The sequence below is a fragment of the Vombatus ursinus genome, unplaced genomic scaffold (assembly GCF_900497805.2).
Source record: "Vombatus ursinus unplaced genomic scaffold, bare-nosed wombat genome assembly UNPS02010461.1, whole genome shotgun sequence".
NCBI classification, from domain to species: domain Eukaryota; kingdom Metazoa; phylum Chordata; class Mammalia; order Diprotodontia; family Vombatidae; genus Vombatus; species Vombatus ursinus.
The window spans coordinates 9120268-9132823 of NW_020950239.1; the positions used below are offsets into that span (position 1 = coordinate 9120268).

Below are 12556 nucleotides of genomic sequence, written 5' to 3' on the forward strand. Positions count from 1 at the left end.
CCCTCCTCCTCCCCATCCTCCTCCCCCTCCTCCTCCCCCTCCTCCTCCCCCTCCAGTGGCCTCAGGAGCTGAGGCCTGGAGGGGTGGCAATGGGGCGGGGCGGGGAAAGTTGAGCTTCTGCTGGGGCGGGGAGTCGGGGGGGGGGGGGGGAGATAAAAAGCAGATCGGGGGGTGGGGGGACGGTGTGAGAGCAGGATCCGCGCGGCGCTCGCTCCCTCCGTGGTCCGGGTCCCCGCAGTCCCCTCCCCGGGCGGGCTGGCTTGTCCGCAGCTATGGGCGCTGTCATTTCTGCCCTGCTGGTGGGGGGAGGGCTGGCCGGGGCGTTCTTCGTCTGGCTGCTGCGGGGCGATCCCGGGGACCGGGATGCGGGGACCGGGGAGGGGCGAGAGCTGTCGCCTGCGGGGGCGGCCGCAGCAGCCCCGAGGGGGGACGGAGGGGACGGAGGAAAGGATGGCGGGGACCTCCCCAAACAAGAGCAGGCGGCCCGACTCAGGGAGCCCAGGGGCGATGGGAATGTCAAGAAAGCGTCCGGAGGTACGTGCCCTTCCCTTGCCCGCACCCCTCACTGGGGTGTTTGACGAACCGTTAAGGAGCCGAAAGGGAGCTGACGATGGGTGGGAGTGGGGTGCGCGGTGTGGACACACCCCTAACTTTGCCTGTAGCTGCCCCACTCGGTGCCTACTTTGCCCTGGGGTACTTTGATTTGTGGGTCGACGGGGGGGACCCAAAACACCAACCTTCCCATTCTCGACAGGCGGTGGGGTCCGATGGAAAGAGTCAGAGAGTCTGGAATCAAATATTGACTTGGTCACTCATTACCTCTGCGACTTTGGGCAAGTCACTTCATGCCCCCAGGCCTATAGCTGGAGGCGGGGTGGAACGGGACTACGGTGGATTTAAAATCTTACAGTCTTCATTCCCCTTTCCTCATCCGTGTCCGCCACCCATTTCCCAGTGCTGCTTGACTGGGAGTGGGGTGGTGGTGGGGTGCCTCCCCTCCTCCTGGACCCTGGGCCCTGAGAGGCCCAGCTCAGGCTCAGCAGAACCTGCTTCACGTGCTCTTCTCCCTGCTCCCCACCCCCCCCCCATGTCAACACTGTATCCCTCCCCCTTCCCCAAGTTAGGCAGAAGGGCTCAGAAACCCCGAAGGACGGTCCCGCCCCATCCCCTGAGGCTGGGCATTGGTGTGGGGACCTTTAATGAATCTGCCCTCTCTTCTGTAGGTTTGATAAGTTGGGGGAGGGAGTGTAAAATCATGTAAGCTAAATTGGGAAGGAGGTGAGTGGCAATGAAGGCCTGTGTCTTCCCGGGGAACTCTTGGACAGTCCCACTCTAGAATTCTGCAGACACCCCCACCCCACCCCCTCCCTGTGGCAGTTAGCTCAGAGAGACTTCTTAGTCATTCATTTCAACAAACATTTGTTCTCAGAACCACAGTCTGAAACCCTTTCAGGGAATCTTAGAGGTCAAAACTATTTTAATAATATTATTAAGATGTTAGTAAAAAAAAAAAATCTTCCTTTATACAATTGTATATGAATGACCTAGGATTTTCTTCATGAACTTCAACCAAAATAAAATATTCATGCAGAGGCAGATAGAAGAATCCAGCTGTATTCTATCTGGCCAGGCTTTTGCAAGGAAATGTAAAACAAAGCTATTTTTCTCACTAAATGTTTTAGGAAAATAGTTATTTTTCATAAGAAGATGTTATTTATGTTAACATAAGATGCTATTTTATGTTATCATATGATACTATTGATGTAATGGGTTTATTATTTTAAAATTAATATTTTAAACGTTTATTAGTTTTAATTCCTAATGTGAACATATTTATCACTAGTTACAACCCACATAAATGAAAGGTTTTTGGGGTCCTCAATAATTTTAAGAGTGTAAAGGAGTCCTTGATAATTTTTTTTAAGACTATAAAGGGATTTTGAGACCAAAAAGTTTGTGAACTACCACTGCTCTAGGCAGCTCAGATGATCTGGAAAGAGTCGACTGGCTATTTGGGAGGGGATATGGGAGTGGACACAGGGAGAAATGAGATTGTAGTTAGGACACCTAGGTTTGAACCCCAGCTCTGTCACCTACAAACCTTGACACATCCAGGGACATGTCAGTTCCACTTTCTGGGTGGCACTATCTTAATCTGAAGGGGTTAGAGCAAATAAAGTCTGAGGCCCCGTCAATTGAAAATCTTGTGGGTGAGACTATCCCTACTGGTGGATAAACCACTCTTGGGTTCTATTTTTATGGTCAAATATACCTTTGTATTGTGAAAGCAAGGTGCTAGGGACAGGGTCCCGACAGGGTGCTCATCTGCGGAATGTGCCTGATTGATTTTAATTATAGAGTTTTCTACGCTGTTACTTTAAACTCTTCTGTTCCTATGTGGACTTTTTTAATCTGAACCTCTGATTTCACTGGTGTAGGCAAACTCCTTCTGCCCAATACGAATTGGTGGCTGCTCTGCAATTTATAGTCTTGGAAAGTTGCCTAGGGCATGGAAAGGTTAGACGTGTCCTGAGTCACACAGCCAGTGTGTGTCAGAGATAGGACTTGAAAGGCAATTCCATCCATTACCTTGGCCTTTAGCCTCAGAAGAGAATAGGGTAGCCTCCCATAAACATGCTCAGCTCTATCCTATCCCACACCCTCTAGCTAGGATTCTGTGTCTTTCTAACCTTTCACTTCTAAAATCCTTCAAAGAATCATCCACATTTTCCATCCCTGTTTCCTTACCACCAACTCCCTTGTCGATTTCTTTTACAAGCTGGCTTTCTAAGCCATTCTGCTGAAACTGCCCTCTCCAAAGTTAGCAATGATCTCTTGGTTGCTAAATCTGATAATCTCTTCTCAGTCCTCATCATTGACTTCTCTGTAGCTTTTGCACTGTTGACCACTCCATCCTCCTGAACACTTTCCTCTTTATGTCCAAGACACTGCTCTTTCCTAGTTCTCCCATGTGTCTGCTGCTCCCTCTCTGTCTTGTTCACTCTATTTTCATCTCTTGCTCCCTTACTTTGGTTATTGCCCAGGGCTCTGCCCTCGACCCTTTGCTCTACGTGTACTCTTGGAAATTTCATCATTCACCCATTCCCTGGGTTCAGGTATTTTTATGCAGCTGTATCCCAAATACACGTGCAGCTAGGTGGTGCAGTGCACTGAGAGTCAAGAAGACCTGAGATTAAATCTGGCCTCAGATACTAACTAGCTGTGTGACCCTGGGCAAGTCACTTAACCCTATTTGCCTCACTTTGCTCATCTGGCAAATGAACTGGAGAAGGAAATGGCAAATCACTCCAGTATCTTTGCCAAGAAAACCCCAAATGGGGTCATAGTCACACACAACTAAAAATGATTAAACAACAATCCTAAACATGTACTTCCAGCTCTAATCTCTTTCTTGAGCTCCAATCACACATAGCCAACTTTCTGCTAGATAACACCTTATCAAAAATGAACTCCTTTATTCAAGGGTGTTAAGAGGCTCAAATAGATGATGAGTGTGAAGCACTTTGCAAACCTTAAAGTACTATATTAATGTTAATAATATTATTATTGGCCTCCGGTCTGGCGATGATCTCATTTGCTGTTTTCTACTGTATGCCTGGTGACCTCAAGCAACTGTTTATAGAGCAAATACAAGGGTGTGAGGTAAATGTTTAACGACTGTGCTGGGTGTTGGGGGCAGGGAGAGAGATGCATATACGTACACTTCTAAATTTAATTAGCATTATTAACACTTTCTCAAGCCTAGACAATAAAACTCTGATTCGTAAGATTGTTGATTTCTGGGCGGTGAATGCTCACGATGAAAAGAAAACCATCAGCTCTCAAGCCCAATGGGTTGGAGCTGGCTTCAGCATAGAGCCCTGTCTTTGTTCTCTCCCCCTCCCTACCTCACTTCTCAATTTCCCAAAGCCAATCAGTTGTCAAGTCTTGTCAATTCTACCCCCCACTCCCCCCACAACTTTTCTTGTAGGATTCTCGTGTCCACTCACCGTTCCAGTTCCCACCCCCCATCAATTCTTACCTGGAATATTGCAACAGCCTACTAATGGGCCAGCCTCCTCTGGCCTCTGTGTTCCAGTCCATATTCTGCTAAAATAACCACCCTAAGTCACAATCTGAGGGTGTCACTCAAAACTCTTTAATTACTCCCTCCCCAGTGCCTATAGAATAAAATCTACGCTTCTTAGCTTGGCTTATAAGAGTGGATGGCTCACTCCTCACTCTGCTTCTAGCTCCATTTCGAAATTTATTTTTTATACTACTCTCTTACAAACTTTATATTCCATCCAGACTAGCCCCTGAACTCAATGTTCCACCTCCTGCCCCCTTTCATTTGCACAAGCTGCCCCCCCAGCCTAGAATGCTCCCCCTCCTCATCTCTGCCTCAGAACCCTTATCTTCCTTCAGCGTGCTATCTCTCTGTGAGATCTTCATTGATTCTTTGAGCTGGTAGCATCTTTCCTCCTCAATTTTCATCATATTATACTATATATAATGTATGTATACATATACATATACATACATATATATATATATACACATATTATCACCTCTTCCTTTCTTCCCCCTCCCCCATGTAAGCTCCTTGAGAACCAGGATCTTTTTATTTTTATTTCTGTATCTCCAGGACCTAACATTTAGGTGCTTCATAAATACTAGTCAAATTGAAATAGAACAACACCCGAAATCATATTACTTGTCTTCTCAGTGGCTGGGGGAAGGAGAGAATTTGGAACTCAGAATTTTGTTAAATGTTTTTTAAAAATAAAAAAAAATTAAAGAATGTCACCCTAATATTTTAGGAAACTTTAATTATTTTGGAATCATGGTTTTCCCCTTTCTTTCTCCCTCCCCAGATTTAGCCAAGATAAAAGGATTGGACTTAGCCAGTTATATCATTCATACCTCCATCTTCCCCAAGGAAAAACAGAAACAAACCAAACCTGATATATGATTTTAGAGTCGTAGAAAAAGGTGGTGGAGCTTTTAGGATTACCACAATGGTAGTAGAGAAGGAAACTGCCTTTGGTAAGGCTTAAGGGATATGCTTTTCTCCCAGCTGACAAAATGCATTGACTATTGAAACCATGGCCGATAAGGTAGAGTTCTTACCCAAGAAGTAGAAGTTCTTACCCAAATAATTTTGAAAGCAAAATCCAGTCTTTCTCCGGCCTTGACCTCTAACTGTTATTCCGGATGCCTGTGGAGCCACAAAGAATGACTTGCAGTTAATTGTTCTTTATTTGGGGCGGTGCATCTTCTGGCCTCTGGTTAGCAGGAGCGAGCATTGTTTGCAAACCCTGTCCTTGTTTGTTGATCTTTGCCCCGCAGGCTGGACAACATTTGGCCCTATTTGACCACTGGCCTGTTGGGTGCTCTGCCCTGAAATCAGCAACCTCTTTTCTCCTTGCCTTCCTACCCCACTAAGCTTCCTTTGTTACATATAGGCAGGTAGTGGCTTATTTCTAGCTTTAGCTTTAGGGTTATAGCCTTGTTCTCAGCCAGTCAGAGCTAGCATTTTTTAAGCTAGTGTGCTAGCATTCTGTGCCAGGCGCTGTGCCAAGTGCTAGGGATACAAAGAAAGTCAAAAAACTAGACCCTGCTCTCAGGAGGTATAGATCTGTATCCTGAGAGCACTACTACAAACCAGCTAAATAATATGTTTAAGATCATAGATCTTTGTTGACATAATGTCGATTTTTTTGTCATTGCTATTGCTTGTTCGCTTTCAGTCATGTCCAACTCTTTGTGACTCCATTTGGGGTTTTCTGGAGTAATTTGCCATTTCCTTCTTCAGCTCATTTGACAGATGAGGAAACTGAGGCAAACAGGGTTAAGTGATTTGCCCACAGTCACACAACTAGTAAGTGTCTGAGGTCAGATTTGAACTCACGAGTCTTCCTGACTCCAGGCCTGGCACTCTATCCACTGTGCCACCTGGTTTACAGATGAGGAAAAACTGATGTGTGATTTCGAAGACTTAGAAAAAGATGGACAACTTTTAGGAATACCAAAGTGGCGGGTAAGAAGGTTTTAATAGGGATTTCATGCTGTTTTTTCTACCCAGAGAGAGGAAATAATTTATCCAAGGTCACACAGGTTGCTGAACAAGCAGATTCAAACCCAGGTCTTCTTAACTCCAAATCCAGCATTTTTTCCACTGGACCAAATTAAATGATTAAACTGAGACCTAAGGAAGTTAGGGGCCTCCCTCAAGGTCATATAGCTGCCAGGTAGCAGATGCAGGATGTGAACCCAGGTCCTGATTCTGAAGTCTCCCACTACATCATGTTGCCTTATTAATATCTGACTTTTTATGGGATTCCTAATTTTGTGGAAAGGCCAACCTGAATCTTTGATAATTGAACCCCTTCTTCTTTTTTTTTTTTTGCAAGATAGCATTTATCCATCTGAGGTTTGTTGGTATCTGATTTGTTTGTCTGAGGCAGACTTAAGAACTTTCAGACAATTGTTGTTCATTTGTATCTAAGAGTTATCACCTTTCCTAAATGAATCATCTAATGCTTGCAATGTTCTAATACTTTTTGTCTCTCAGAGCAACATCAGGAAAGTGATGGACATTTGGTGTTGGAGTCCAAGAGCGGTGACCTTGATGGTCCAACCTGGAAACCGCAGAATATTTCTAGCCAAGACTTTGACAGTCTAAGACCAGGAGAGCAGCTCTATTCCCAACAGTTGCTAGGGACAGAATCTCTGACTCTCTCTGGGCTTCCTAACTCTGTGAACCACTCAGAAGTGTTAAGTAGTGAAAACCCAGAACCTTCTCCAGCAGCAGATGCTCTAAAAGGACAGGAGGCATCCTCCCAAACAGCTGTGTGCCCTTCAGGGAAGTTCTCTTCTGATAATTTACTCGTGGACAAACATGAAGAATATCTGAAAACTCAAAAGGCGGCAGGTACAGATCTGGTTCATCGTGAGGACTGGAAAATGGTATCTGAGCACTCAGTGTGGAGAGACGCTGGTAAGGGCGAGAGCTCTGAGCCTTCTCATGCTGGTGTATCTACGCCTGAACTCCAGACGTCGAGCGCAAGCCAGGGACTGGACCATGGAAGAGACTCCCTCAAGGACGCCAAAGGTCAAGAGATTCATTTGAAAACAAAGAGAGTGGCAGCAGTGTTCCCGTTATCTCAGCAAGTCAACGTGCAGTTCCAGGTTCATTATATCACCATGTCTGACACCGCCATTGTGGCAGTAACTGGAGACCATGAGATCCTCGGCAGCTGGCAAGGTTACATCCCACTCCAGTGTGGCAAGGATTGGTTCTGGTCCAGATCTGTTCCCTTGCCAATGGATACAGCACTGAAGTGGAAATTTGTGATCGTGGAGAATGGGAGCATTGTCCGTTGGGAAGAATGCAGTAATCGACTCCTAGAGACTGGGCATGAAGATACAATTGTTCATAAATGGTGGGGCTGTCACTGACTGGTTTGGGGAAGTGTCAGAATAACTTTTAGGACTATTGTGGGGTTTTTTTATTATTACTATAGATTTATTCCACAAGAACTCCAGGGTTATCCTCAGTAGCTCTTTTAGCCCCTGGAGTTTATTAAGAGTTATTGACTGCATTTATATGAAGATGCTGCTTCTGAGTGTGCCTCCTCCTTTCCCTTCCCCCACTCCATAGAGCTTTTCGGTTTCCCATCCGTTAATGTCCTTGTGCTGGTCCGTTCTTTCTTCATTGCTCAGTTGCCTTGGCACAAGGAACTAGCTGAAGGGTTCTGTCGAGTGGTCACAGTGGTTCAAACTTGTGGAGAACCAGCACATCCTTTAAAGATCACCTGACTTCCTGCTAGTTTAACAAATAATGATGATGTCCTTTGGACTCTGTTTCAGAGTCAAGGAATAATTTTGTTGCCTTTCTTTGTACCTCTGGTGCCTGGTACAAATGCCTGTTGAGTGATTGACTGATTGAGTAATGAAGTGAAAGAGTCTGGTCTTCCAAATGTCACTAGCAAAGGCATGAAGTATTATTTTAGGATAGCTTTCATAGGCTTAGGCCAACATTTGGAGCATTGCTTTTGTTTTTCGGTGTGTTCTTGGAGGGAGAAGAATGTGTATTTTTAGCTTAGTTCGCTCGATGACTGACAAAGTCATGGTAAACTCCCCCTGACTGTATTCCCTCTGGGGATGGGGCAACAGAAGCAAGATGCTGGTGGAAGTAGGCTCCCCAGTAGCCCTTCCTAGAGAATAGGAAGCGCTAAGATGCCGCATGGATTCAAGTGAGGCCCTTAAACTGTACACTTCAGGTGCCCCAATCTGGAAAGAAGACATTTCTAGCCTGGAACATTCAACATCTGTTATTTCCATCTCAGCCCTGTCCAACGTGTATGCAGTACGTATGTTCATACTTATAGTTCTGGTGGGCAGTACTGGGGTCTATAATCACAGTAGTAGGCAACCTAGGACAATACTGTTATCCTGGGAATTGTGGGGAAAGTGTGCTTGGAGTTGTTGGAACTAAGTATACAATAAAGCTTGCTTTTTTCATGTCTTTGACCATTGTCCAAATAATCATGTCTCAATCTCAGTATGTGGATAACTTTGTAAAGAAAACACCAATAGTCTCTGACCAATTATAAAACTAGAGGTGTTTGGGGGAGATTTTTATGGTGGCAAAGAGTTGAGATCGTATGACTAGCTTTTGGTGGTAGGGTGTAGGAGAGGGGAAAAGAGGGCTGAAATCTTAGGATTTTCTTATCCTTCTGCTAGGAGGGAAGTGCAATCTATATTAGCTTTGGCAACTAAAAACAAAAGTAAATAGATTCTTTTTTAAAAATACTTTCAAATATCTCCCCCCCCAAATAGAAATAAACAGAGTTTATTAGAGGAAAAAAGCTGGCTCACTTCCAAAACAAGCCAGCTGAAAATGAGTTTTGGAAAGTTGGAATCCCTCAAGGTTATTTATCTTTTCCTTAGTAGGTTACCAGCTTGAAAGTATCCATGGGAACATTTACATTTTGATAGTGTGGTCGAGTTCATTTGCATATATTATCTCATTGGGTCCCCGTGTGAACCTTGTGATATTAAGCAGGGCTGGTGGTCATCCTTGTGGAAAAGGATGAGGAAAGGGATGAGAAGTAAAGTGATTTACCCAAGGTCACACAGCTAGTTAGGTAATAGAAATGGGGCCAAGACTTGGCTTGGGGCTTTCTGCAATTTTGATTTTGGAGTCAGAGTGTTCTAGGATCCTCTGCCCTTTTATTTATTCTACATTGTCTCTCCTAATAATACATGGAGAGAAGGGACGATTTTTAGGGACACTGATAACTTTTTTTTAATATCACCCCAGTCTTAAAGGATTTAGTTCAACAAACGTTTGAGATCTTCTTATGTGCTAAAGGTAACAATGTCACAACATTGGGCCCGTGGGTGAGGAGAAAGGTGAGAAAAAAATTGTGCCCATTTTTAAGAGAGACTTAAGAGAGAATCCACTGAATAAGTGAGAAGGAGGTAACCAGGCAAAGTGCTGGGAAATATTTGAGGAGGGAAAAGCCAATTTTATCTTGGAGGGTTAAGAAAGGGATCATGACTCTAACAGGATGAGGAGGGGGGTGAGGATAAAGGAGGTATCTTTAGAGGGAACGGTGTGGGAATAGGTTAAAAGGGGAATGTAGAAGGGGGTTTAGACTTAGGGGAATGGGAGGATAAGGGAGGGATTCCTGCAGTGGGGGTAGCTTAAGTAATAGGAGGGTAAGGTAGCAGGTAGAAGTAAAGTAGAGGAGTTAGGAAAGATAGGAAAAATAGAGAGATACGCACAAACATAAAAACAACGATTAAGAGTGGAATCTCTTAGGGAAAGTATATATACATATGTGTATATATATGTATGTATGTGTATATATGTATAAGTGCATGTATATATCAATACCTATATATAAATATATCCAATGCTCAACTGTAGCCTTGGCGTGATGGGTAGGGGGGAAGGAGGGGGAAAAAGAACAAAGTAAAAGTGTACAGCAGAGAACAAAAGAAAACCTACAAGGAAGTAAAGAAAAGATGGAGAGCTTTCAACATAATGCACAATATTTAATATATAGGCTTTCTTGAAATGAAAAGTTATTGTTATATATTTTGAATCCTCTCCTATGTTCTGCTGTGCACACATTTTTGTTTTTTATATTTTATATTTAAATTTACAATGTTTCTCTTTCTTTTCTTATTATGTATTTAAGTTTTAGCATTTGTCTAAAATTAAAAAAAAGGGGGGGTCATAGAGGAAGCAGGGCCTGAGAAGAGCCTTGAAAGGAAGAGACTTCAGCATAGATGCCAACAGAGGGGAGCTGCCCACACCGGGCCCTCCCCTCCCTTCCTTCCTTTGAGTACCGGGACTTAACAGTTTACAGGGTAGTGGAGGCTCTTCTCTTGGCTGCATTTCAAAATCGCTTGTCATCATTCCCCTAGTCTCAGATAAAAAGATGCCCTTCTCCATGAGACCCTTCACCACGGATCCCATTGCCATTTTCTCCAGCTGCTGCCCCACAGTCAGCCTCACTCTGTCTCTGATATTCAGCATCAGGAGCCCAGTAGAAAAACTTCATCATACTTAGGAGGAGCTTCCTCCCCAAAGGGGGGAGAGAACGTCCAGCCACCAGAATCTGAGTCACTGATACTGCCTCATGTTTTCTCTGAAGTTCAACTCACTTTCTCTTTGGGTCTGTATATACTTACAGGAAAGTATGTCAGATTTTTTTTGGGGGAAGGATGTTTTTATCAATTGTTTTTACTTATATCATCTTAATAAATGCCCATTTTTAGAAAGTTGATTAAGTCTGGCTGACAATGGAAATCAATCAATTACCTTAGAAAAATCCCCCTCAATGCCTCAAGACATCATTCCTTTAAAGTTCTGAGGGGAGATGTGGCCAAGCTCTCCAGGCCAGACCTGCCAGTGCTAATGGGGGTTAGGAGAGGGATCCCAGGACCTTTGCTACACTCCACTCAGTGGCCCTACTAATAAGTTATTGTAATAAATGTTAACAGTAAAACCTAAAATCTTATTCAGTCCAAAAATCTTTTATCATTCTTTTTGAATAATAAAAGAAACAATAACTCTTCTTTATGTAAAATTGCACCAGCTCTAAATCTCGCACTTGCTCAGTACCCCGTGCCTCGGGGACCCCTCCCTTCCTCTGAATGGAGAGGGTCTTCCACATCAGAGACCTCCTCCTGCATCCTTCCCTTAAGGAGGGGGCTCAGAGCAGCCAGCCCATCATTTCCTATCTGTTTACATGACTTCATCAGGTTGAGTACCTTCTCTCTCTCTCTCTCTCTCTCTTTCCTCTCCTCTCCTCTTCTATTCTATTCTTCTCTTCTTTCTGTCTCTCTGTCTCTCTGTCTCTATCTCTGTCTCTGTCTCTCTCTTCTCTCTGTCTCTCCTCTTCTTTCTGTCTCTGTCTCTCTGTCTCCCTCTGTCTCTCTGTCTCTTTCTCTGTCTGTCTGTCTGTCTCTCTCTCTGTCTCTGTCTCTTTCTCTCTCTCTGTCTCTCTCTCCCATCCCCCAGCTCTTCTCAATTTTCTTTTGTTAAACTATAAACTCCTTGAGGGCAAGAATTCTCATTTGCTGTTCTTTGGTTGTGCAAGGCTTTTGCACTGTGCAGGTACTAAATAGGTGCTCAATAAATGCTTATTGACTGACTGACTAATATCAACTGAGGAAGCATCCCCCAGCCCTGGACTGTTTTGGTTATTTCGCTGCATGTTACATACATACATTTCTTTATTTTACGGCTGTCTCTGCCCCTGCAAAGCATGGTGAGTTTGGGGAAATCTAGATCTCCAAGGTCCATCCTCACATTAAAATTCTATGATTCTTCTAGGATTTCTAAATATTGTATTGGTTTCCCCATAACTTTAACTCCCATAAGCAACATTAGTGTTTAGCAATTTTTTCCTTTGAGAAATCATAGCCCAACTCTTTTTTTAATCTTTGAAGTCCTGGAAACTGAAGGAAATGGCAATAACAATGAGTCCCAAGATGGGACTGACTAGGCTAAGCCTTTTTCATCTCCTGGCACGTGTTCTGAAAGGGTTCAGCTGCTTCCCTAAGGTTTTCCTTGCTAGGGAGCCATTGATGAGACTAGGACTCTCTGGCTGGGTTCTTGCTTCTAGAACCAGGTTCTCATTCAACTTTTCATCAGGGGTTTTTGATGAATTGGAGCAAGGGTTGAAGCCACAGTGGAGTCAGATCATCCTGCCTCATTCCACCAGCTCAGGTTGAGTGCATCTCAGAAACTCATTGAGCTAATTGAGGGAGGGCCTGGACTGTGTAAAAAGAACCTTAATGTGGTGTCCCATGGTACCCAATAGGTACCATTTTGAATGAGGAAACTGTATCAAAATGAAGTTTGGGGTGATTTTTGTCTCCACTGGTCAGTCAGTCAACAAGCATTTATTCCCATGTGGCAAGCACTTTGCTAACTCTGGGGATACAAAGAAAGGCACAGGCAAGGTCTCAGCCCATAAGGGGAATCCAAAATGCAGGTAATTCTGTACATACAGGATAGATAGAGAAA

The 12556-nt window shown here is 44.1% G+C and overlaps 1 protein-coding gene across 1 annotated transcript; it reads left to right on the forward strand.

Moving 5' to 3' along the window:
* Positions 1–208: 208 nt before the first annotated feature.
* STBD1 (starch binding domain 1) lies at positions 209–8538 on the forward strand. Its single transcript, XM_027854534.1, has 2 exons — positions 209–534; positions 6578–8538. Exons 1-2 carry the CDS (start codon positions 273–275, stop codon positions 7462–7464), a joined length of 1149 nt encoding a protein of 382 aa, XP_027710335.1. The 5' UTR covers positions 209–272; the 3' UTR covers positions 7465–8538.
* The last annotated feature ends 4018 nt before the right edge of the window (positions 8539–12556 follow it).